The sequence below is a fragment of the Natator depressus genome, chromosome 3, assembly GCF_965152275.1.
Source record: "Natator depressus isolate rNatDep1 chromosome 3, rNatDep2.hap1, whole genome shotgun sequence".
Lineage (NCBI taxonomy): Eukaryota > Metazoa > Chordata > Testudines > Cheloniidae > Natator > Natator depressus.
In genome coordinates, this window is record NC_134236.1 from 14307062 (window position 1) to 14334633 (window position 27572).

General features: G+C 42.2%; 1 protein-coding gene across 1 annotated transcript in view; it reads left to right on the forward strand.

Annotated features, from left to right (window-relative positions):
* Window positions 1–27572, forward strand: part of PKHD1 (PKHD1 ciliary IPT domain containing fibrocystin/polyductin) — a 369527-nt gene that overhangs the window by 235507 nt on the left and 106448 nt on the right. Inside the window, exons 50-53 of the mRNA XM_074947443.1 lie at window positions 2826–2891; window positions 3935–4063; window positions 13641–13778; window positions 25396–25509. Coding sequence (XP_074803544.1) covers window positions 2826–2891; window positions 3935–4063; window positions 13641–13778; window positions 25396–25509 — 447 coding nt within the window. The remainder of the gene's footprint in view (window positions 1–2825; window positions 2892–3934; window positions 4064–13640; window positions 13779–25395; window positions 25510–27572) is intronic.

Below are 27572 nucleotides of genomic sequence, written 5' to 3' on the forward strand. Positions count from 1 at the left end.
AAAGTTACCATGGGCAGTGTTTTACTTGTAAGTCATTTAGAAAGCTCTAGGTCCCACTGTGAACAAGGTTGCCCCTCTCAAATCGCACAGCGGTGAAATCATTACAGATAAAAGCAAGCAGTTGTCTTGTTGGATTGAACACTATTCAGAGCTATACGCACAAGAAAGAAACATCACCAGTGAATCAGTGGACCAAATACCAACTCGACAGGTCATGCCACAGCTAGATCTGGAGCCCACTGTAGAAGAGCTAAGCAAGACCATTGATTAGCTGCCAAGTGGCAAGGCTCCTGAAAAAAGAGGGCATCCCAGCAGAAATCCTCAAGTACGGGAAAGACAGCCTATTACTACATCTCCATCAGCTGCTGCTTAAATGCTGGAAAGAGGGTGAGGTACCACAAGAGATGTGCGACACAAACATCATCACTTTGTATGGAAAATAAAGGCAAAAAGTGTGACTGCAACAACTACAGGGGTATCTTGCAACTAAGCATAGCAGGAAAAGCTTTCGCAAAAGTCATCTTAGTGCGCCTACAACAGCTGGTGAATCATGTCTACCCTAAATCACAGTGCGAATTCAGGGCTGGAAGATCAACGATAGACATGATATTTTCTCTGCATCAACTCCAAGAAAACTGCAGAGAGAAAAACTGACCATTGTACATCACCTTTGTGGACCTAACCAAAGCATTCAACACAGTCAGCAGAGCAAATCTCTTTGCAATGTTAGAAAAGATAAGATGTCCACCAACCCTGTTAAGTCTTATACGTTCATTCCACAACAACATGAGAGCAACTGTCCAGTTTGATGGGTCCACTTCGTACAGCTTTGAGATGAAAAGCAGAGTGAAGCAAGGATGTGTTCTTGCCCCTACACTCTTTGGAATCTTCTTCTCAGTAATACTGAACTGTGCATCTAAGGACATGAAAGATGGAGTGTATCTCCACACAAGATCAGATGGGAAACTCTTCAACCTGTCCCGACTTAAGTCAAAGACCAAAGTCAAAAAGTTGATAATTAGGGAATTTCTATTCACTGATGTACTGCCCTCATAGCCAACAGTGAAGATCTAATACAAGAACTCATGGACTGCTTTCAAGTACTAGTCAGGCATTTGCTCTCACCATCAGCATCAAGAAAATGGTTGTATTAGGACAGGGGGTTCTACAAGATCCTTCAATTACCTTAAATGCAAACCAGCTAGAAGTAGTCCAAAAGTTCAGTAATTTAGGTTCTACAGTGACCACCAACCTCTCACTGGATAAAGAACTAAATGTTCACATTGGAAAGGCTGCCACCACCTTTAGCAGACTAACTAAAAGAGCATGGAAGAACTCAAAGCTTACCGTCAAGACCAAAATACTAGTGTACCAAGCTTATGTCCTCATCACTCTCATGTATGGTGGGGAAACATGGACAACTTATGCTCATCAGGAGAAATGTTGAACAATTTCCACCTATGTTGTTTACACTGCATACTCAACACCAAATGGCAAGATAAAGTCACCAACACAGAGGTTCTTCAAAGGGCAAATTTACCAACTGTGACAATCCTGCTCAAGCAAAGACAACTGCGCTGGCTGGGCCATCTGAGTAGGTTGGAAGATGGACGCATACCCAAGGACATGCTATACAGAGAGCTATCAGAGTGAACAAGAACAACAGGTTCAATATGAAGACACATGCAAGTGAGATCTGAAGGAATTTGCAATTGATCCTGACCAATGGGAAATCTTGGCAAGTGACCGTAACAAGTGGTGCCATCGTCTCCATGAGGGTATCAAAGTCAGTGACAGGAGCTGGCTCCTACAGCTTGAGGAGAAAAGAGCCCACAGGAAGTAAGCAAGATACAGACATTTGCAATAACTGCCAAAGATCATGCAAATCTCGGATTGGCCTATTCAGTCACATGAGACATTGCAAACCATCTACATCATAGGCTGCAATTCCCACCATCTCTCACAGAAGAAAGGATGCCAACAACAAACATGGGGGAGTGTTTTACTTGTCATTCATTTAGATACATTGTTGCTGTTTTCCCCAAGATGATGCTGTGTTCCCTTTCCCCCAATAAAGTGTTCCTTTCCTCATACACCGACTCAGTGCTTGTGAGTAGGAAGTATTGCCTATTAAGGGCTCCCAATAAAGGTATTTAGTGATCCCAGAAATGCTGGCTAGGAGCTCAAGCTAGTGGGGTATTAATTTTAATAGATGAACCGAGCCCTTGTTGCTGTTGGCAAAACCTAGCAGAGGGGGTTACAATTATTATAATCTAGTCTGACCGCCTACATACCACGGGCCATAGAATTCCTGGCTCTAACCATAAATCTTGGTTGAACTAGTGCATTTCTTTTAGAAAGGCATCCAGTCTTGACTTAGATTCCAAGAACATACATACATACAATGAACAAAAGCTACTGTTCCCTTTCTGATCTCAGTTACCCCACTGTAAATCCAAAGTAACTCACCAGTGTAAAGTGATTGCAGTCAATAGAGCTACTCTAGTTTTACAATGGGATAAATGAAGTTGGCATGCCAACTGTAGCTTTTGTTTATTGTATATCTGCTCTTAGCTTTTTTTGATAAGGTGCCAGGAGCCCTTCAGTGCCTACAAACAAAAATGTATTCATTTATTTATACAAACACTGTAAGAAAAATGGTTGAAAAAGGATCAGCAAGGCTAGGTACTTGGGAAACCTTTTGTTGTTAGAAATGTGAATGATCAGAAAACTTTGTATCAGAGATTACTGTCTAATTACTTTTGTTAGTTTCCATTGAGTTGCTGATGGGGTTTGTCTACAAGCCATGCACCCTCTCTTTTCAGTTACAGGTGAAGACCTAGTCCAAGTAACATTCAAAGAGAAAGAAAGAGTCACTCTACCTACACCAGGTATGTGGTGGTCTCAGGCTGACTGGTTTGGTCTAACAGCCACAGCAATTCCTTTTACTAGGTGTGCAGGAAAATGTCGCTGTACATCACCTCTATTTTTTGTACATCTGTCAGCCCAAAAGGGGCTCTTGGCATTCATTTAAGCATTTTATTGAGCCACATCTACCATTGCATGGGATGAATGTGTGATTCCACATTATAAAAGACTATAAACTTTTGTTAAGAAATACCATATCAGATCATAAAGATCATGGAGAATGTAAGACTACAATATATTTTAGTGCTACACAGTGATCTTAGGATAATAGCATGACATTATTATACAGTTACACATTGAGCCAGACAGCATAATAGACCAAAGGATAGAGCTGGAAACAAGGAAGACCTACAGAGTTCTAATCTGGGATTTGCCACAGATTTGCTATGTAGTCCACTATTGTTACTGCTATTTATTTCTGTTGCAGTAGAGCTTAGAGGCCTCAGCTAGGGATCAGGGTCCCATTGTGGTAGGCATTGTACATACAAATAACAGAAAGACAGAGCCTGCCCCAGAGAGCTCACAATCTAAGTTGGGCTCAACTTCATTGGCCTTCATTATACTATGGAACAGGGTTCATAAAACTTACCTACCTCACAAGATTATTATAATTGTTATTTATTTGTATTGCAGAAATGCCTAGAAGCCTCAGTCTGGATCAAGGGTGAAATCTAGGCCCCCAGTGAAGTCAACCGGGATTTTACCATTTCCCTGGAGCAAGGATTTCACCCCAGACCTTCGTTATGCTACATGCTGCACAGATATACAGTAAAAAAGTCCTTGCTTCCAAAGAGCTTAGTTGATTTTCACGTAGCCTAGATCCTTTGAACTTTAGGACATATTACAAAATCCATTTAGCTTCCTGGCTTTTGGGTAGGAAGGCACAAAATGAGAGCAGACACTTGTGGGTAGGGTAGGGTAGGGTTTTGCTCATTGGGCAAGTTTTGGTTTTGTGGGGCAAATGACAATTCCAAATACATCTTTCTTTGTCCATCCTGTGTTCTAGCTCCAGTCTCTCCTTCTGACGTAATTTTGAAATGGTCATTCCCTGAATCATGGAGTGGAGTGAAACAAGGCTGGGGTGGATACAACCACAGCATTCCAGCCCCTGGTGAGGATGTCGTCATCTTGCCTAGTAAGTAAGGGAAGTACAGTTCTGAGTTTCTCCCAGTAATACCAAGGGTATGTCTACACTGGAAATGTTAGTCCAGTTTTAACACGTGCTAATTAACACAACTGTAAATTCCAGTGTACACAGGACACAAACATATGACCTTAGACTGCAGCATGAATGCGTACACGTTAGAACAAACATTGCCCCAGAAGCAGACTTCTCTATATTTCTCTCTCACACACCCTCATCTACTGCACAAATATACACACGGTTCTGTGGTGTTTTTTTTTTCTTAAGTAAACTCAGGTGTACCATATCACAGCTAATGCAGAATGTCTCTTTCCACTTACCTAGCAGTGTTTCACACGGGGAGCTATTTCAGCCGAGCTCCCAAGACTGTACTGGCTTCCATTTTGCTTTCTGGTTGCCTGTCCAACTGTTCATTTAGATCTCTAAATCTGTTTATGGATTAGGTTTCTAAGTATCATTGAGTCATAGAATCATAGAATATCAGGGACCTCAGGAGGCCATCCTTGTCTTTGGACTTTACCCCAATAGTGGAGATTGGCTGGAGTGCTGATATCATATGGTTATCTAGATAAGGCATTTATTCTGTGACTCAGGAGAATTGGGTACAAATCCTGCTTCTGCTAAGACTTCATATGTCAGGTTGTGCAAGTGTGGGTGCTCCAGCTCCACTTCTAAATGTTGGCGATAATTAAGCTTCTTTTCTCTCAGCCTTTGCCTGTCTTCTCTTTTTAGATTGTAAGTCCTTTGTGGCAGGGACGCTGTGTTATATGCATGCATGTCCAGTGCCTGGGACAACAGGGCCCTGATCATGGCTGGGGCTTTGAGGCACTACAGCAATACAAATAATATATTGTACTAATTATAACGCTGGCAGTCCTTAGACTTGTATATCTGGGTGGTGGATGCAGGGCACTCTCAATGAAGTGTCCTGAACTCTGAATTTCCCCCCCAACTTGGTCTGACAGAGCCTGAGTTTGCTGATCCTTCTGGAAGGCCTGTTTCAGACCTACTCTGAGGACCTGGGTTTTGTCATCTGTTTTTCTTGTGGGGGCTGGAAGGTCTTTCTGCTGTCATTTTTTACCTCTAGGGCAAGCTGAGATTATTACTTTTGCATTTTATTTTATTGCATCCCGGAAGTGTTTCATTGGCCCCACATGTAAATGAGAAATAATTAAATAACACATTATGGATGTAGTAAAAATCAGCTTTAGTTGAAGAGAGAATTAGTAGTGTGAGTTGTATATTAGATGGGGGAAAGACACAGCTGCTCCCAGAACCCCCTGGTCAGACTTCTGACACAGATAATTAGGACTCTGTTCTGGCTAACACATAAGCATCTACATAAGTTTGCTTCTCTCTGGACCCACATTGGCTACAATGTGTACAGATGCCTAGGTGTTTGCATGGTCAGAGCCCAAATGAGTCAGACAATGATCAGATCACTACGTTCACAAACAGGACTGGAAAACATTCTGTTTATCTAAAATACTTATATGTCTCCATTACCTCCAAATCTTTACTGTCTGTGTCCTCACAACATCCCGGTGAAATAGAAAAGCACTATTATCCCCATGTTACAGATGTGGAAGAAAAGCACAGGGAGGCTAAGTGACTTCCTCAAGGGATTCTGGGCAGAAGAGAGACTCCAGGTAGCCTAGTGATAGGCCAGTACACAAAACGCTGACTCATCTACCTCTTTCACGAGATCGGGTTGAAGAATTCCACTCAAATTTCAAATATAGATAAAAAATTGATAAAGTTTTCCCATGTCTCCCCCCTCCCCCCCACAGTTTCTCAACTAACTGTAGAGCTGGCTGAAATATTTCAAATTTTGATGAAGACGCAGTAATTTTTCAAAAAAACCTCTAGCAGTGACACAAAAAATTGTAAAAAATATAAATAGTGACCAAATTTTTAAAAATCATGCCCTATTCAGTTACAATTCACAAACAGAAAAAGTGCTGTCTTTTCTATTCTATGCTACCTAGGTTCTTGTATGACCCTCATCACCGTAGTATCTGAGCGCCTTCCGGTTATGCATTGAGCAGCAGGATTAACGTCTTTTCACATGCGGTTCATTATATGTGCAGTGGAGTGTTTTCTTTTGATAGGTTTTTTCCCCCCACTGCTCTGTGTTTATGTTAGATAAGGCAAGCTGAAGAAGTGCACCTTGAAGTTGGAGCGGAAGACGGTGACGTTTATGATGGTGCTTTGTTCCTGGAGGAGTTCCTTCCAAAGTCATGAACTGGCCCTCAAGAAAGCTCTGTCTCCTGCACAGATGATCTTAAGCCTTATGGAAAAAAGTTCCACTGTGGCTCAGGGCAGAGCTGTTGACCACAATTTTCATCCTGCAGCATTAGGCTCTTTTAGGTATGCTGGTCCCAAGCTTTTTTGCGGCCTGAAGATAAGAACAGAGATATTAACTAATCCTCACAACACCTCTGTTGTGTGGTATATAAAGCTGTATTATACCCATTCTTCACATGGAGAAAGTAAAGCGCAGAGAAAAATAAGTGACATACCCTAGACCCCAGAGCAGCATTAGAATTCAAGAATCCTTAGTTCTGAGTCCTACTGTTCAACTCTTTAGAACATGCTGCTTCACAGTGGTGCAAAAATGCCATCTCCACCCTTTAAAAACCTTATCGAAGGGGGAAACCAAAGCAAAACATTTTATAAGCAAAAAGAAACAAACAAGAGGAGTGTTTGCATGTTAGGCCATGCACAATTCAGTGCAGTGTGTTAGTTTATAGAGAGCAGTTCCTTCTGTTTGCCTGCATTCCACGTGTCGTAAATAACTGTCATGTTGCTGTAAATAGATATAATCCCTTCTTGGGATTCAGCCTGGTGCACATACACACATGCTTGGTTAGTGTCCAAAACCTACTCCACCCTGTTTCCCATGCTTTTCCTTTATTTTAATATAAGAACCACAGGAATAAACTCTCTACCTTGCTCTTCCTCCCAAGCTGGCTGTTTTATCACCTGCCTCACCTTTACCCTCTCTTGCCTTAGAAACGCTTCATCTTCACTCCTCCTGAGTGGGTGTTGAGACCCACTAGTTGCAACTGTCAGGGTGACTAACCGTGCAACTTCACACAGGGTCCTAAAAATCGGTCACAGGTACCATTAGTCGTGGTGTTATTCATAGAATCATAGAAGATGAGGGTTGGAAGAGACCTCAGGAGGTCATCTAGTCCAACCCCCTGCTCAAAGCAGGACCAACACCAATTAAATCATCCCAGCCAGGGTTTTGTCAAACTAAGTCTTAAAAACCTCTAAGGATGGAGATTCCACCATGTCCCTAGGTAACCCATCCCAGTGCTTCACCACCCTCCTAATGAAATAGTGTTTCCTAATATCCAACCTAGACCTCCCCCACTGCAACTTGAGACCATTGCTCCTTGTTCTGTCATCTGCCACCACTGAGAACAGCCTAGCTCCATCCTCTTTGGAACCCGCCTTCAGCAAGTTGAAGGCTGCTATCAAATGCCCCCTCACTCTTCTCTTCTGCAGACTAACCAAGCCCAGCTCCCTCATCCTCTCCTCATAAATCATTTGCCCCAGCCCCCTAATAATTTTTGTTGCCCTCTGCTGGACTCTCTCCAATTTGTCCTTTCTGTAGTGGGGAGCCCAAAACTGGCCTCACCAGTGCTGAATAGAGGGAAATAATCACTTCCCTCGATCTGCTGGCAATGTTTCTACTAATGCAGCTCAATATACCGTTAACCTTCTTGGCAAGAAGGGCACACTCACTGTTAACTCATATCCAGCTTCTCATCCACTGTAATCCCCAGGTCCTTTTCTGCAGAACTTCCGGTTAGCCAGTCAGTCCCCAGCCAGCAGCAGTGCATGGGATTCTTCCATCCTAAGTACAGGACTCTTGTCCTTGTTGAACCTCATCAAATGTCTTTTGGCTCAATCCTCCAATTTGTCTAGGTCACTCTGGACCCTATCCCTACCCTCCAGCATATTTACCTCTCCCCCCAGCTTCGTGTCATCCGCAAACTTGCTGAGAGTGCAATCCATCCCATCGTCCAGATCATTAATGAAGAAGTTGAACAAAACCAGCCCCAGGACCGATCCCTGGGGCACTCCTCTTGATATTGGCTGCCAACTAGACACAGAGTCATTGATCACTACCCATTGAGCCTGATGATCTAGCCAGCTTTCTATCCACCTTAAAGTCCATTCATCCAATCCATACTTCTTTAACTTGCTGGCAAGAATACTGTGGGAGACCGTATCAAAAGCTTTGCTAAAGTCAAGGTATATCACATCCACCACTTTCCCCATATCCACAGGGCCAATTATCTCATCATAGAAGGCAAACAGGTTGGTCAGGCATGCCTTGCCCTTGGTGAATCCATGTTGACTGTTCCTGATCACCTTCCTCTCCTCCAAGTGCTTCAAAATTGATTCCTTGAGGATTTTTCCAGGGACTGAGGTGGGGCTGACCGGTTTGTAGTTCCCTGGATTCTCCTTCTTCCCTTTTTTAAAGATGGGCACTACACTTGCCTTTTTGCAATAGTCCGTGACCTCCCCTGGCCGCTACGAGTTTTCAAAAATAACGGCCAATGGCTCTGCAATCACATCAGCCAACGCCCTCAGCACCATTGGATGCATTGCATCCGGCCCCATGGACTTGTGTGTGTCCAGCTTTTCTAAATAGTCCTTAACCTGTTCTTTCACCACTGAGGGCTGCTCACCTCATCCCCATACTGTGCTGCGCAGTGCAGCAGTCTGGGAGCTGACCTTGTCTGTGAAGATTGAAGAGTACTTCAGCTTTTTCCACATCATCTGTCACTAGGTTGCCTCCCCCATTCAGTAAGGGTTCCACATTTTTCCCGACCTTCTTCTTGTTGCTAACATACCTGTAGAAACCCTTCTTGTTGCCTTTCACATCCCTTGCTAACTGCAACTCCAATTGTGCTTTGGACTTCCTGATTACATCCCTGCATGCTAGAGCAATATTTTTATACTCCTCCCTAGTCATCTGTCCAAGTTTCCATTTCTTGTAAGCTTCCTTTTTTGTGTTTAAGCTCATTGACAATTTCACTTTTAAGCCAAGCTGGTCGCCTTCCATATTTGCTATTCTTTCTGCACACCGGGATGGTTTGTTCCTGCACCCTCAATAAGACTTTTCTTTAAAATACAGCCAGTTCTCCTGGACTCCTTCCCCCACATATTAGTCACCCAGGGGATCCTGCCCATCAGTGCCCTAAGGGAGTCAGAGTCTGCTTTTCTGAAGTCCAGGGGCCGTATTCTGCTGCTCTCCTTTCTTCCTTTTGTCAGGATCTTGAACTTGACCATCTCATGGTTACTGCTGCCCAGGTTGCCACCCACTTCTACTTCCCCTACCAATTCTTCCCTGTTTATGAGCAGAAGGTCAAGAAGAGCATGGCCCCTAGTTGGTTCCTCCAGCACTTGCACCAGGAAGTTGTCCGCAACACTCTCCAAAAACTTCCTGGATTGTCTGTGCTCTGCTGTATTGTTCTCCCAGCAGATGTCAGGGTGATTGAAGTCTCCCATGAGAAGCATTCTTTGGTTTTAGTCCAAAAGGATATAAATGAGCTCCAGGCTAGAAGAGAGACAACCTTTACTGATCATCCAAAACTCCTGCATGGGGTGGATTTCACCTGTAATGATAACTTTAGTGGGACTACTCATGCAAGGGTAGCTCACTGGTGAGGGTGTGTGTTATGGGTCCCCTTCTATGCCCAAGCTGCAGAGGACATGAGGCTGTTACAGTCCCAGAGGGAGTGCTTTGGTATGAGAGGAAAGATGGTCTAGTGGTTAGGATGCTAACCTAGGTCTTAGAAAACCTGGGTTCAATTGCTTGTTCCACCATTGACTTTCTGTGTAGCTTAGGACAAGTTGCTTAGGCTCCCTGTGCCTCTATTCCCAATGTGGATATTAGTGCTTCTCTTCATCACAGGGGTGTTGTGAAACTAATTCCATTAATGATTATGAGTTGCTGTGGTGATCGAGGCTATGTAGATAGAGTAGCTTGAGTTTATCAGCTTGTTATTTTACCTCTGGCATTCTCTGGTTCAGTCTCTGGTGTTTTAGCCAAGATACTGCCCATCACATAAGGACTAATCACATGAATAAGGCTTGCAAATCAGGCTCATTGCCTAAATTGGGACTCCCTCATTTAAAAACCAATTGCACAACACTGGAAAGCATGAATGGTGAGTTGATTCATACCATTCCATCAGCAAACAGCAGTCGTCTTCGTTCCAGGCCAGATCATGGAGTGCATTAGCTCCTCAAATGCTGAGATTTCCCATACTTTGGTTGATGGGTTTTCAGTATGACACATTGCATATTGGGTGGAAGGAGAACGTGTTATAATTCTAGGCAATGGTTTGAAAGGTCTAGATATGATATCATGTAGCCCCTGGCCTTTTTTTCTTTTCTTTTTTTTAGTGGTGGAATCCACTCTCTTATTCATGTTCTGATTTTGATTTTCTTTGAACTTTTTCTGTTTGAAGAGATGAATGCTGGAGTACTGTCTCTCATATAATAGCGTGTCTGTTGTGGCTGATTTCCATTCAGTGACATGCTATGGTGTTTTATATAGCAATGGGGTTGATCAAAGGCATTTGATGTCATTGCTGGAGTCATTAGCGAATTCTCAGCGTTGTACGCCCGAACGTTAAGGCTGTGAGCTTTTGTCTGCAGGAAGTACACATAAAATGAAAGGTAGCCCTCTTAGATTTGAATTATTTTCTTAATGCAGTTGCTTGTGGCAATGTGAATTTCTTGGGGGAAGGGATAAAACAAATGCAGTTTCTCCTTTGTCTGGAGATAAATTTCATTGAGCCATCTGACCTAAAGTCGCTGATTTTAGGCACTGACTAGTCACCTCACTGTGTAATCTGCAGAGCTGCTCATATGAAGCAGTTAGGTATGTGCCACAAGGAATGTATCACATGTGGTAACAGTCTTCTACCCATCAGTTCCTTTTTCTCCTCAAGTGTGGAAGGAGATTAACTCTACAATGGAGCCCCCTGCTGTTTCTGCAGAATATATGTCTGTCTCCTCACACATCCACTGAACGTGCTCTCAGTTGCACCCATGAAGCCACATCAGGTCCGCGCAGGTCAGAATTTCTCCCTCCCATTATTATTCTCGTGTCACATGCATGAAACTCTCTACTTACAGAGCAATCAGTGTTTCATTTATAAGCCCTTATTTCTAAGGATGTGCAACTCAGCAAAAAAAACCAAAAAATCTGTTCCAGGCTTAAACTTGACATATAAATGTTATGCCTAGGAGCTCTCTTTCTTCTTCTTGTAAAAATGTTTCGCCCTATGCTTGATGACTATACTTACGGCCTTTGTCAACTGCAGCATTTTCTCATATTCTTGAGCCGTGATTTCCTCATATAAGCCATTTCCATTCTAACAATATCTCCCCCCTTATCCTCTTCCCTCTGCTTTGTTTCATTCGGTATTGTGTTTTTTCCGACTGATTATGACAGCTAGCTCTTCAGGGAATAGGACCCTGTCCCTCAGTGAAAGGGCCTTGAACACAGTTGTTTTGCCATCCCAGTTAAATTTTTCCTAAATTTGCCCAAGTTGTGAGCCTCTGCTCACAAGCTCAATAGAGACTTGTTCCAGTTTGGCAGCTAAATTCACTGGAGATTTCATCTGTGCTGAGCATGCTCCAGCCCAGGGCTGCAGGGACTGAAGATGACTTTCAGTGCAATTGCTTGTCTGGGCAGCAAGAGGCTGCTGTGGTTGCAGGCTCAAGAACTGAGAGCAGAGAGATCCCCTCCCCCGCCTTCTCAAGGCTCCTCCTGCTAATGCCCAGGCAGCAAGGAGGCAACAACTGGATGCGACTGTTGGGGAGTGAAGGGTGGGGATAGAGGGGGGGAAGGAAGGCAGAAGTTGGGGGGATATAGCAGCAGAGGGAGAGAGTTCAGGAGCTGGGGTGGGGTGGATATTGGCTGGGAGCTGAGGGGGAGGGAGATGAGCTGGGGTGGAATGTAGGTCAGATTGGAGCAGAGGGGGAGAGGTCAGGAGGCAGGGTGGGAGTTTGATGGGAGCAGAGTAGGATGGGCAGGAGCTGAGGTGGGGTGGAGGATGGAAGGAAGCAGAGGGAAAGGGGTCAGGATCTGCAGTGCGATGGAGGTTCGATGCGAGCAGAGGGACAGGGGTCAGGAACTGGAATGGGGAGGAGGTTGTATGGAAGCAGAGAGGAAGGGGTCAGAAGCTGGGATGGGGTGGAGGTTGGATGGGAGCAGAGGGGAAGGGACAGGAGCTGAGGTGGGGTGGAGGTTGTATGGAAGCCGAGTGGGAGGGGTGGGGAGGTGGGGTGGGGTGGATATTGGATGGAGCAGAGTGGGAGGGGTCAGGAGATGGGATGGGGGGCAAATAGAGGCAGTAACTAGAGGGGTAGATAGGAAGATAGGGGTGTGGGTCAATATTCAGCGGATTTGGGCATTGTGGAGTAGCAGGGAGGAGTCAGGAGCTGGTGAGCGCATAGGAGGAGAGGACGATGGGGTCCGGCTTTGGGGCCCAGTGTTAGATGAGATTGCAACCATTAGAGAACGCTCCCCTCCAGAACCTGGAACTGGATCCAGGAACCCTGAGTCTCACCATTCTCTGTTGTCAGCAAGTTGCTGTGAAACACTGTCAAAGTGTGTATCTCACACTCGTCTAGTGGCTGGTTCACATGCAGGATAACAGCCTACTAGTAGTAGTAGTTACTCCATTGGCTCAGTTTATAGACCATTTGTTGTAGGTCTCAAGGTCTGACCTCCGCTCATGACCTAAGTTGGGGTCAATATGGGTCCACATGGTTGAATTCTTTATTTCAAAAAGAACGAGGAGTACTTGTGGCACCTTAGAGACTAACAAATTTATTTGAGCATAAGCTTTCGTGGGCTAAAACTCACTTCATCGGTTGCATGCAGTGGAAAATACAGTAGGAATATACATATATATATACAGAGAACATGAAAAAATGGGTGTTGCCATACACACTATAACAAGAGCGATCAATTAAGGTGAGCTATTATCAGCAGGAGAAAAAAGCCTGTTGTTGTGATAATCAGAGTGGCCCATTTCCAACAGTTGACAAGAAGGTGAGAGTAACAGTGGGGGGGGGGGGAGAGGGAAATAAACATGGGGAAATAGTTTTACTTTGTGTAATGACCCATCCACTCCCAGTCTTTATTCAAGCCTAATTTAATGGTGTGCAGTTTGCAAATTAATTCCAATTCAGCTGTCTCTCATTGGAGTCTGTTTTTGAAGTGTTTTTGTTGTAATATTACGACTTTTACAGACCTATATCTTTTAGAAAAATATCCAATCTCTTATTTAAAAAATGGCCAGTTGGTGCGGAACGTCATGACCCATGGTAAGTTGTTCCAATGATGAATGACTCTCAATATTCAAAATTTACACTTTATTTCCAGTCTGAATTTGTCAAGCAAAATTTAAAGTTAAGCACATGCTTAAGTGGCCATGATCTCTAGAGCTTTCCCCTCATTTTCCATCTTCACATCACAGTGTCGGTATATTGACGTTACTCTCTCTCTCTCCTCTTTTTTCAGACAGGACCATCCTGGTGGATACAACTCTTCCTCCTCTGAGAGGTCTCTATGTTCTGGGGACTCTGGAATTCCCAGTCAGCTCCAGCAATGTCCTTAGTGCCACCTGTATAGTGGTTGCAGGTGGTGAACTGAAAGTGGGTAAGAGAGAAATGACGACCAGAGGGTGTTCTTAAAGCTAGGATTTTGTTTTATTTGTTGATTTTAAAAAAACCCAAGAATTAACGACAAATACTATGAGATCATTCATGGTGATGCTAGGCCTGATAATCAAACAGGTCGTTGCTTTTTCTGTAATGCATACAAGAAAAAGGCCAGTTTAGAATGGGTCGGGTGAGGAGAAAATCTAACACAGCTAATGCATACTTAAGAACTAAATGTATATAAGTAGTGAAAAGCTGGTAAAACTCCCATTGATTTCACTGGGGCCAGGATTTTACTCAATGTGTATAAAACCCACGCATGTGGATTGTATCTATCTCCCTGCACTTCCTTTGGCACTCGCTTTCTTGGATTGCAAGCGCTTCAAGACAAAGACTGAGTCATCCTAGATGTGGGAACAATCCCTAACATTGTGTGCTTAAAGTTGAAGTCAGTAGCACTTAAGTAAGTGGCATGGAGGGCCTTTAACACCAACTCAAGAAGCCAACTAAGTTTTCCCACAAGGCATAGAAATCCTGATCTGACATAAAACTGGTCCAGCTGGAATGTTCTGCCAGTACCTCAGAATAGAGGGGTGCAGGGACTCTTGGGGAATATAGCATGAGGTGCTAGTTCTTATGCCAAAAGTGTCTCCAATGTCACTGGGTCTGTTACCTGCTGTTCACAATGAAGAAACCAATGCCTTTCCCCAGAAAAGTAATTACTCCCATAATTCTCTTCAAACATGAAGCTGCATAAAGCCGGGATTTTTTTTTACTTACAGGAATCATTTGGATGCTCAGATCAGTGTGTTGGTCACTCCCTGCCCTTTCTCAAGATTGGTTTTATGAACTTTAAAATGATAATTTATTTGAGTAATCACATTCCTGTGAAGTCCACCCTGGAATTTCTTTGTTGTTAATCTCAGGGGACTGGCAAGTTAATAAGCTTTAGCAAAAGAGATATTTTATTGCCTTTAGTTTTGCTTTGAAAAAAGGCTTTACAGGTAACAATGGAGGTCAGTGTACCTTTACATATTCTTAACAGTTTATTGTTCCCACCTTTTTGCAGTTTAAATATATATATTAGGAAAATAAGTGTGCTCTGCTGCCTAAAACACTTATTTTGAAATAGTGATGTGCTTCATTGCTACATAAACTCCCCTTAAGCATATAGCCATGGAGAAATGCTGGCATTAATAGCCAAACAGGTAGCTAGCTACACCTGTAGATGCTTTGGACAGCACCTTCTGGAGAAAGATTCTTGTTCCAGTTTCTGCTATAAAGGGGGTAGCTGGATACACATTCTTCATTTTGCCCACAGTGTTCTCCATTGGCTTTTACACTTGGCTGTAAAAACAGGAGAGGATATCCCCCCCTTCTCTTCCCACGTGTTCCAGGCCTGAAGGCAGCTTCTTGGAGCCCATCTGTCCAATCGTGTGTATTCCATGCCCAAAGGAAGGTTTTTCAGCCCATCTGTCCTATTCCACCACACCCTGAAGAAATCCTGACACAAAACAGATAATGAGACAGTTTAGTAAACAAAGTTAATAGATGTGGACATCAGCACTGAGTGATGCCTAAGTAGGATCTGAAATTGACACCATCTGATCCACATACCAACACGCTCTCTCCAATGTAACTTCTCAGTGTCCTGCTTCCAGTGCAGCCATTATTGACTAAATATCATTGACTCTGTTTTACAGATGGGGAAGCTGATGCTCAGAGGGTATGTCTATGCTGCAGTTAGATACCTGCGACTGGCCTGGGCTAGCAGATTCAGCGTGTGGGGCTAAGGCTTGTGGAGTTGTTTAATTGCAGTGTAGACATTCAGGCCGCCACCTCACAGGGGCCTAGAGCCAGGGCTCCAGCCCAAGCCTGAACGTCTACACCACAATTAAACAGCCTCTTATCCTGAGCACTGCAAGCCCAGGTCAGCTGGACAAACCAGCCAGGGGTGTCTAGTTGCAGTGAAGACATACCCAGAGTGGCTACATGACTTTCCCAGACTATACACACATTCTAGGGCAGAGCCAGGAATAGGACCTTGGGCCCAGATTTCGTAGTTCTCAGTCCGGCATATTTAACCTCAGGATCATAATTCTGTAGTCTATAAGTAATGCTTAGTTGAGCTTTGCTGTACATTAGAGCACCGGTTCTTTTATTTGGGAGAAGGTTGATTAAAGCACAGGAGTGAGAGTAGGAATACAGATAGGAGAAATATTCTTTGCAAGAAAAAAAGGAAGATTTCAGAGTTTCTGAAACGTCAATGATATTCCAACAATTATGGCAAAACTTTAGCTTGAAATGAAACAGGGATGTGCATTTTAGATGAGTCTGTGCCTCCTAGAGGCTACATGGCATAAAGAGATGCATGTCAGGGCTAAGAGCACAGAACTCCTGAGACTTCTCTGATGGGCCTTACTAACATTTTGCTTTTATGTACAGTGCAATCCACTGGTCAACGTGTGCTGTGAGTCCCCTCTGTACCTGATTCACGGGGGATACAATCTGGTACAGCTACCAGCTACTGGGTTTAGACCTGTAGCTCTGGATTTCCCTGGTTCAATGATGGTCACACAAGACTTTAGAAACATTGTTTAGTTACACCTTACAGCATCCATGTGGTATGAAGTAGGAAATTATCATCATTCCTAGTTTGCAGCTAGGGGAACTGAGGCTCAGTGAAGTGAGGTGACTTGCAAATGGAACTAGCAAGTCAGTGTCAGAAGGAGACACTCAAAAATGTTGGCCTCAACTTCTCAGCAGTTTCTGCTAGGTTTCACTTTGGGATTACTGGGTTCGTTTTGACCCAGAACTCAGGATTGAGGTTCAAATCTCAGTGGAATGAAACCGGAAAAAAAAAAGTGAATTCCATCCCTGAGCAAAGCCACCAGGTTTCACACATCTCTGATAAGGAAGCACCAAAATGCTGAAGTTATTCCTTCATGATGGGCTCATTGAAATCCTTTTTGAACTCTGTAGTACTCAGCTGTTCATTACTGGCAGGCTATCTGGTTTTGCCTGTCACACCAGAGTAAAACAGGGCAACACCGCTCACTGAATAATTACCTAAATAGACTTTTTTAGTCTCAGACTTGTCACATATTGTCTTGGCTCTAGTGATGGCTGCTTGTCAGTCTTGTCTCTCATTCTGGGCAAGATGCCTAAGGTCATTATTAACTCATGACTTGACTGCCTGGAGATGAAGCACCAGACATTTCTGAAGTCTCTGTTGTTTTTGGTGTGAAAACCGTAATGCACCAACTTCCATATTATTTATATAATTGGAAAAAATCAAATAGAGTAATATCCCGCTTTATTGTCTTCCCAATTGGCACTTGGCAAAGGTTCATGGGATAATTAGGCAATATGACATGTCAGACCATGTGGTATAGCTGATTAGCACCCAGCCTCCGGGGTGTAGTCAGGACATCTGAGGGATGCATGACTCCGCTCTACTGCATAGGCAGTCTTGAAGTTCTCAAACTTCTTTGTAGTGTGGACCATGAGAGATTGTCTCATGAGCCCACTTCCTAGCCCACGTGCAGTCATGTAATATCCTTGTGGTAACTAGGGCAGCTGCTTACACAGAGAAGAAATAGTAAGAAACTATTTAATGCATTTCTAGCTCATGTTAATGTGATGAGTGTTTTGTCGCTTTTGAAAAAAAAAGCTAATAACACGATCTGCTGCGATTCTGTAGTTCATCTCCCCCTTTCCCTCACTTTTGGTCCTTGCTTTCACCCTGTCGCTTGGTTCCTTTCCTCCTGGGCACACTGCCTGGCCATATCATTTCCTTCTTTTACGTTCCCCTGGATATTCATCTCCCACTAGCAGCTAGCAGCTCCAGTTCCACTGGTGGCACTGGTCCATGGAGGAAGCTATTTATAGAATTGTAGGACTGGCATGGACTTGAGAGGTCATCTAGTCCTACATGGCAGGACTAAGTATTATCTAGTCCATCCCTAACAGGTGCTTGTCTAACCTGCCCTTAAAAATCTCCAGTGACGGAGATCCCACAACCTCCCTAGGCAATTTATTCCAGTGCTTAACTACCTGACAGTTAGAAAGTTTTTCCTAATGTCCAACCTAAACCTGCCTTGATACAATTTAAGCCCATTGCTTCTTGTCCTATCCTTAGAGGTTAAGAAGAACAATTTTGCTCCCTTCTCCTTGTAACAACCTTTTATGTACTTGAGAACTGTTATCATGTCCCCTCTCAGTCTTCTCTTCTCCAGACTAAACAAACCCAATTTTTTTCAATCTTCCTCATAGGTCATGTTTTCTAGACCTTTAAAATCATGTTTGTTGCTCTTCTCTGGACTTTCTCCAATTTGTCCACATCTTTCCTGAAATGTGTCCCTCCCAGAATTGGACACAGTTGAGGCCTAATCAGTGTGGAGTAGAGCAGAAGAATTACTTCTTGTGTCTTGCTTACAACAGTCCTGCTAATACATCCCAGAATGATGTTTGCTTTTTTTTTTGCAACAGTGTTACACTGTTGACTCATATTTAGCTTGTGATCCACTATGACCCCCAGACCCCTTTCTGCCGTACTCCTGCCTAGGCAGTCATTTCCCATTTTGTGTGTGTGCAACTGATAGATTGTCCCTTCCTAAGTGGAATACTTTGCACATAGGCAGCTGTCTGGCTCCTCCCTGTTTTCAGCTGCTTTTTCAGGCTTCTGGGCTCTTCTCTACAGTGAAGAGCCTGGACATCTGATGAAGCAACTGGAAAGGAGAAAAAGAAGCCAGCACTATGTGACAAGTCAACTCTTTGTTGACCACCAGTAAATATTCTGCAGACTGAGTGTCCATTGACCAGAGTTCACAAATAGCTGACCCAATAAAATCCAAGAAGGCTTGGATTCAGATAACACATCAAACTGACAGGTGTGGCCACTACGCTTAATTCTGCAAAATACTCTTGCCCATGGAACGCAAAAAGTTCTAAGCACAAGACATTACTTGGCTTCCTTTTACAACCACTGCTGTGCAGCAGTGCTGCAAAGAAAAGGGAGACACCAACAATTCTGGGAAAGAATTGATAGGGCTTATTATGGAAAACGAAACAATGTCAGCAACCATAGCTAGAATCACACTGAAATGTGACAACAATGGAAAGTACTTTTCAAGCCAAATGGCAAAATAAGGTCCAGGTTGCAGTCTGCAAATAGGCCCAAGAGAGAGTGCAACTGGCTTTTTCTCTGCTCAGCCCTGCATTGTTTTAACTAGGCTTTCCATAGCAAGGATTCTTCACTGCACATTTGAGCCAGGCTTTCACCTGGGTTTAGTTGACCCTCGCTACCATCCAAACAGAAAAGTCTCTGACCTGAATTAGGAGGCGCTTTGAGCTACCTTACCCAGATGGGAGGATGGGTTAGAACTGGGGCTCTGCTTTCACTGGGGCTGGAACCTGCCCACATCAAAGTGAGGACCCAAGCAAAATCACTCGAATGCTGATAATCCTCCAGTGCCCTTCTCTCAAGTCCCACAAAGAACTGACCAGTTCTCCCACAAGTGACTGGGACAGAATCCTAGAGCATCTCCTCACAAAGAATCATGGGATATGTCCCCAGGCACACATGGGCAAGTGCAAAAACAGTGAGGACATAGTAATGTAGATAGGGCTTTGCAGTGGTCAATATCCGGGTGCCAATCTCACAGGTTAACTGGGTAGTGAGGACAGTCCCATAGTCAAAAAGTGCTTGAGTGAAACGATGTGCCTTCACTGGGCCCTATTGATCAGTTAACACCATCTCTCACATGCATGCTAATCCTGATCTCCTGAGCCTGCAAATACTTACCCACGTGGGTGAATCATTACAATGATCCTTAACACTGTGGTCTTTCAGAACACTGTACAGACATAACAGATCAGTCCTCCCAACACCCCTGCAGAGTTGACAAGTGTTATAGTGTTGGCAACACATAGTATTAAAAATTATGAGGATGGCTTAAGAATCATGGTTTAAAGACATTCATTTTGGGTTCTTTTTTAAGTATCCCTTTTGGGATTGGAGCATTTAGGGTTCACACTTTCAAGCTTTTCTCCACAACCATTAGAAATGTACTTCTTTTTAAAAAAAAAGTAAGCTGAGATTTGGTTGTATTCACATGGACCTTTCCAATGATTTTTTGCTGGCCAACCAGTTTACACACACACACACATTTATAAAGGTAAACATTTTATAACCACCAGGAAAAAATATCTCACCAAAAATTATAAATCCCCAACTTGGTGGGGTACGGCTGTGGTTAGAAAAATTTCGTAATGGGTGAGGAATAACTGAAAGGCTCCAACATGGTGTGTGGTGTCTCAGAGTGGCTGAGAACATCATTCAAGGAAGTTAGGATGACTTGGGGGATTTAGGAACGGGATACAAAGCTTTAGGCTTAGATTCTTAGTGGCTGAAAGTTTCTTTAGGATACAAAGTTTTCTCTCTCTCTCTCTCTCTCTCATTTGTATATATATATTCCACCAAAACTGTAATTTTTAAATATGAAAAGAACATAACAGGCTGGCTAATTTTGCAGAGGTTTTTTTATTCTACATCTGCTGCGGTTTTCTGTTGCATAATTGATTTAATCTCTAATTTTAGAGGAACGCTGAACTCTTTTACTGGACTCTGCATATATTTCTCTAGGGCACAAATTGTCCTACTTTTTCCTCCCTTGTATCTGTTTAGTGCTAGGCCATTTTCTTCTGAGACTGTAAACTACCCTTGGTGAAATAAATGAAGTCACAGTTGGAATACGGTTTACTGTATAGACTTATCACCACAAAGATAAGAGCAACATCACACACCAAAATTTTCTGAACATTTTCCTCTCTTCTGCTCTATTAACATCTCTCTGTTGACCTGGAAGAGCATTTTACGGGGTGTGGTTTAGAACTGATAATATTACACCAGAAAAGAAAGCATGTGGATGGAGGGAGAAAAAGGATGGTCCAGTGGTTAAAAGTGCTAAGTAAAGACTTGAGAGACTCAGGTTCAATTCCCAGCCCTGCCTTTGACTTTCTATGTGACCTTAAGGAAGCTACTTAGTTTCTGTATGCCGCAGTTCCCCATGTGAATGTATATACCTACTTCCCTGGGGTATCATGAGATGCTCAAATACTATGCTAATGGGGGTTATATAAGTACCAGAGCCATAAGGTAAGAATTAACCTCATAACATGATCAGATAACTTCATGAGATTCACATGTCTTTACTGGTAGGCCACAGATACTGAGTACCTCTATCTCCAGTGGCAGTTGTGAGTGCTCAAGACCTCTGAAAATAAGGTGCCAAAAAATGTTGGCCAGGGCTCATGCTAGGTTTGATATTTAGCTGTATTTAGCTTTTGTAGAACAAACTCTTTTTGCTTAATTGATATGCATTGCATGGAAGATAAACTACAAAGCATGCTACATGGTTTATTCTCTTTCATTTTAATTTGCATGATAAATCTGGCAGCGCTGGACATAAATTGGTTTCAAGAACATATTTTCATAGAACTGGTTAAAGTATTTACAGCTTCTAATATTTTGCTGCTTCCCAGCCAGAGATGTTCTCCATTAGCTCACACATTTGGACCTTGATGTGGAATTTCATTGTAACTATGGGATACGGAGGGCTAGTAAGTGTTCTCAGTATTTTTAATGAGGTTTCAATATATTATGTGTGGGCTTCATGTATTATCAAACCTTACCAGTTTAGTTTTAGTTTAGATAGGCTATTTTCAAGGACCTCTAACTTTAAACATGGGTACATAACCCATGGATAAAGTCTGTTTTATAGCTCAAATTCAGCAAAACACTTCAGTATATGCTTAATCACAGTGAAGTCAATGTGAAGTTAAAGTTAAGCACGTGCTTAAATGCTTTGATGGCTAAAGATGAACATAAGCACATTCTTAAAGTTGATAGATTCCAAGGCCAGAAGGGACCACTGTGATTATCTCATCTGACCTCTTGTATAACAAAAGCCATAGATCTTCCCCAAAATAATTTTGAGAGATTTTTTTTAATCCAATCTTGATTTTAATATTGCCAGTGATGGAGAATCCACCACAACCCTTGGTAAATTGTTCCAATGGTTAATTTCTCTGTGTTAAAAAAAATGACACCTTATTTCCAGTCTCAATTTGTCTAGCTTCAGCTTCCAGCCATTGGAGCATGTTATATCTTTTTTTTGCTAGATTGAAGAGCCCATTATTAAATATTTGTTCCCATTGTAGATACTTACAGACTGTAATCAAGTCACCCCGTAACCTTCTCTCTGTTAAGCTAAATAGATAGACTCAAGGAGATCAATCACTATAAGAGATTTTCTATTCCTTTAATTATTCCTGTGGCTTTTCTCTGTACCCTCTACAATTTATCAACATCCTTCTTGAATGATGGACACCAAAACAGGAGACAGTATTCCAGCAGCAGTTGCACCAGTGCCAAATACAGAGGTAAAATAACCTCTTTACTCCTACTTGTGATTCCCGTGGTTAGGCATCCCAGGATCGCATTAGCCCTTTTGGCCACTGTGTTGCACAGGGAGTTTATGTTCACCTAATTATCCACCACTACCCTCAAATCTTTCTCAGATTCACTGCTTCCCAGGATGGAGTCCCACCTCCTGTAAAGATGGCCTACATCGTTTGTTTCTAGACGTACACATTTACATTTAGCCATCTTAAAATGCATGTTGTTTGCTCTCACCCAGCATACCAAGCAATCCAGATTGGTCTTTGCCACTGATCCTCTTCATTATTTACCACTTCCCCAATTTTTGTGTCATCTGCAAACTTTATCAGTGATGATTTTATGTTTTCTTCCAGGCCATTAATAAAAATATTAAATAGCATAGGGTCAAGAACCAGGCTCTGCAGGACCCCACTAGAAACACACCTCTTTGATGATGATTTCCCATTTACATTACATTTTGAGACCTATCATTTAGCCAGTGTTTAATCCATTTAATTTGTGCCCTATTAATTTTATATCTTTCTAGTATTTTACTCAAAATCTCTTGTGATACCAAGTCTAAGTGTATTACATCAACACTATTACCTTTATCAACCAAACTTGTGACCTCATCAAAAAGAAAAAAGGGTGGCAAGATAGTTTGACAGGATCTATTTTCCATAAACCCATGTTGATTGGCATTAATTATATATATTGGTAGTTTCCACAGTATGCATCCGATGAAGTGAGCTGTAGCTCACGAAAGCTTATGCTCAAATAAATTGGTTAGTCTCTAAGGTGCCACAAGTCCTCCTTTTCTTTTTGCGAATACAGACTAACACGGCTGTTACTCTGAAACCATTAATTATATTACCTTCCTTTAATTTTTTATTAATTGAGTCCTGTATCAGCTGCTTCATTATCTTGCATGGGATTGATGTCAGACTGACAGGCCTATAATTACCTAGGTCATCCCATTTAGCCTTTTTTACATTAGCTGTCTCCCAGTCTTCTTGAACTTCCTCAGTGTTCTGAGACTTGTTGAAAAACAACATAAATGGTGCAGTGAGCTCCTCAATCAGCTTTTTTAAAACTCTTGGAGGTGAGTTGTCTAGACCTTCCGATTTAAAATATCTAACTTGTGTAGCTTCTACTTAACATCCTCCCAAGACACCAGTGGAATTGAAAGAGTGCCATCATAGGATATGACTACATCATCCGTTTTTTTCCCCAAATAAACAACATAAATATTTATTGCACATTTCTGACTTTTCTGCATTATTGTTAATGCTACCATGTTCATCTTGTAATGGGCAAATACCAGTGTCAGGATTCATTTTGTTCCTAATATGCTTAAAAAATTCCTCCTTATTGTCCTTAACTCTGAAGGCCATAGATTTCACCTTGTGTTCCTTTGCTTTCCCTATCCCTTTTCTACAATTTTTAGCATCTGATTTATATTCATTACGTTCAACTTTTCCTTTCTTTCATTATATATTATTTTTTAAAATTGTTATAGGTGCCTTCACGTCCCCTCTAAACAAGGACATTTTTTAATCAATATGGCCTTCCTCCTTGATAGTGCGATTACAGGTTTTTGTGTATCTAGTAAAGTATTCTTAAACATTCCCAATTATCATTCACATTTTTCTGATTAAAATCTTCCTCCCAGTTGCTTTGGCTCATAATTGTTTTAAGCTTTATAAAATTGGCTTTAAAAGCACCAAGTGTATATATATATATATCTGTTCTGGATTTTACTCTGTTTGCATATTATAAATGTGATCTAGTCATGATCACGTCTACCAAAGTTATCATGAATTTTTAGTTTTGTGATCAGTTCCTCTTTGTCTGTCAAGATGAGGTCTAATATAGAATCCCCCCATGTTGGATGCAATACTTTTTGAGTCAGGAAATTATCATCTATAATATTTAGAAATTCCAAGGATGTTTTAATCCTGACAGCATTAGAACTCCAGCTTATGTCACTCAAATTGAAGTTCCCCATGATCATGCAGCTTTTCCCCTACACATTATAGATAGATACGTAAGGCACTGGTTATGCTGTCCCTAGTGTAATTTGGAGGTATGCAGCAGACACCAACTACTACCCCATCTTGTGCTTTATCTGTTTGGACGTTGATCCATAAGCATTCAAGTTGATTTTCTTCCAAGTTATCCACATGTGAGACATTCCCTAGGTGCTCGTGCCAGGGTGTGGCTAAAGCTCTCTATCGGAAAGGGGCATCCAGGGTCGTTCCAAGTTATAAGTGACTCAGAAACAGGTAGTGCCATTTTTGAAATAAAGTGCCATTCCCGCTCCCCTTTTGTCCACTCAATCCTTCTTAAATAGGTATTATCATTAATTTTAACCTTCCAATCATGGGACCCATCCAACCAGGTTTCAATAATACTAACTAGATTTAGTTTATGCTCATAAATGAGCATTCCAATTCCCCTTGTTTGTTACCCAGGCTTTTACCATTGGTGTACAGACAATTCAAGAATTTCTTCGCTTTGTTTCCTTTTGTTCCTTGATTAATTTTATCAAAATCTCAATTTTGTGCTGAGTGGCCATATCTTCCCTTTTTTTGCCCTCCCCTTTTGTTATTAGTTGAATGCTCTCCTGACTATTCTAGCTAGCCTGTCCTCACTGAGGTGGAGGCCTTCCAAAGTATTCAGCCCCCTCTCCCCATAGAAGGTGGACCAATGTTCCACAAAACCAAAACCCTGCACCCTACACTCTTACTTATCTAACAGTTCACCTCCAGAATCTTCTACATTCCTTTGCTCTTGGGACAGGAAGGATCTCTGAGAAGATCTCTTAGACCTTCTTCTTCCTCAGCATGTTTCGGAGTTCCGTGAAATTATCTTCTATCTGTGAGATATCATACGATGAAGGATACACACATAGTTTGCTTAATTGAGGCATATATCACTAAACTCAGCCTTCTTCATAGATTCATAGATTCTAAAGTCAGAAGGGACCACTGTGATCATCTAGTCTGACATCCTGGACAACACATGTCAAAGGACTTCCCTGAATTAACTCCTGTTTGAACTAGAGCATATCTTCTAGAAAAAAAACATTCAATTCTTCTAATATATACTCTTCTCTTCCTTTCGTCATCACAATGGCTGCTGAAACCCTCCTCCCCCTTCTTTATTACAGGTACTTTTCAACATCCCCTAGAAAGAGGAATGAAGCTATTGATCCTTCTTCGGGCATCTGAGGGAGTTTATTGTGATCGTTTGGATGGAATAAGTGTCCACCCAGGAACTATTGGTATGAAAAACATATTTGCTTTGTCATGGAAAAAGCACATTGTGGAATAACCAATTTACTGCAGTTGAGCCTGGTACTCGGTAGTGACCCACCACCCATTTGCAGAAAAATGCCTCAGTGAGAGAGAGACAGGTTTTTAAGATGACGCTAACAAGAATATTTCCCATTCTACCCTTATAAGGCCAAATCTTGGAGACCTTATTCAATATTTTTTTCCAGTCAAAATTCCACTGAAGTCAGTGAGAGGTTGCCTGAGTTAAGGGCCGCAGGATCTGACTCCTTAGGGTCATTTGGGAAACCAAAGCTAAAGCTGAAAGGATGCAGATTCACGTTGGGTTAATCTCTCTTCATAAAGTCACACGTCGTTTTCAGATTTCCAAACCTAGATGTTTTCAGACATCCAAATCCACCTGATCTCCTGGTTTCATAGTGTTGTTATGTTTCTGATGGTGATAGACCCCATTTTCTAATGTTATCTGTACAGACGTGCCTACTTATGGTGAAAGGAGGATGGATGACTCTGAAGCACAAAAATGGGCAACAGAAAATCTGGGTTATGAGCTATGTTCACAAAGGAACTTAGGCACCTAGAAAATCACTGGGATTCACAAAGCCTGAGTTACACACTCAGGCTTCACATGAATGGAGGGACCTAGGTGCCTAAGAATGACTTCTACAAAAGCCAGCATGCTAGTCAGCTCCCCGCGTAATGTAGCCAATTCAAGATGCCAACAAGAGGGATAGCCCACCAGTCTCAAGGAATTCAGTATCTATATCCAGGCACAAGGGAGGTGCCTCCCTCTTCTTGGGATTCTCAGTCACAAGTCCTCTCTTGGAGTTAGGTGCCTATATTGTTTTTGTTTGTTTGTTTTTTTTTGCAGGCAACGATAGCAACCTCCTTTGGCCCAATGTTTAGGGCACTCACCTGGTAGGTAAGATCCCCTGATTCAGGGTGGGAGGGGTTTAAACAGGGACCTGAAACCTCTTAGGTGAGTCCTCTATCCACTGGCCTATGGGACATTCTGATATTAGGCTCCCTCAGTCTCTCCTGTTGAAGCTTTTGTGCTCTGGATTAATAAAGAATCAATGGAGAAAGAGGAATGAATCCTGGCTCTCCCACATCTTGGCTGAGTGCTCTAACCATCAGGATCTAGAGTGATATTCTCTCTCTCTCTCTCTGGCTCATTGACTCTTTACGTATTTATCCAAAGTAGAACAGCTTCCACAGGGGAGCCCAGCATCGGAATATCTAATAAACCAGTGGTTTGACCTGAATTGAAATATTTCAATTTGTTGAAATGGTCCAAAAAGTTTCATTTTGAGTCAGTTCACATTAAACTGCGTTTTTCCTTGTGGTGTCACTTTGCCTCATGGGTTCCCTGACAGAACTACATTTCCCATGGTGCAGTTCAGTCTCCCCTATAACCAAGTGACATGGTGCATCATGGGAGATGTAGTTTGGCAAAGGAGCGTGGCCCATAGGGGATAATGGGGGCATCAGGCACCTGAACTGCAATTCCCATGAGGCAGTGTGCCATCATAGGGAAATGCAGTGTAAGGTTGAACTGACTCTGAATATTTCAGGTTTCAGAGTAACAGCCGTGTTAGTCTGTATTCGCAAAAAGAAAAGGAGTACTTGTGGCACCTTAGAGACTAACCAATTTATTTGAGCATAAGCTTTCGTGAGCTAAAGCTTATGCTCAAATAAATTGGTTAGTCTCTAAGGTGCCACAAGTACTCTTTTAAATATTTCAGGTCAGTTCAACAAACCAAAATAAAACATTTCAATTTGGGAACACTGAAATGTTTCTTTTCAGTAGAATGTGCTGAAACAAAATGTTTCACCATTTCCAAATTGAAATATTTTGCAAAGTTTCATTATCTGAAAAGTTTCAGTATTTTAATTTTTCATCCTGATTTGGAACAAAAAGCAAATGTTGAAATATCAGAATTTCCGATGACAGAAATTCTGGTGTTCATTCAGTGGTATTATTTATCTTTTATTAAAAAAAATGGTAGTATTTACTAGGGCTGTCAATTAATCACAATTAACTCACGCAATT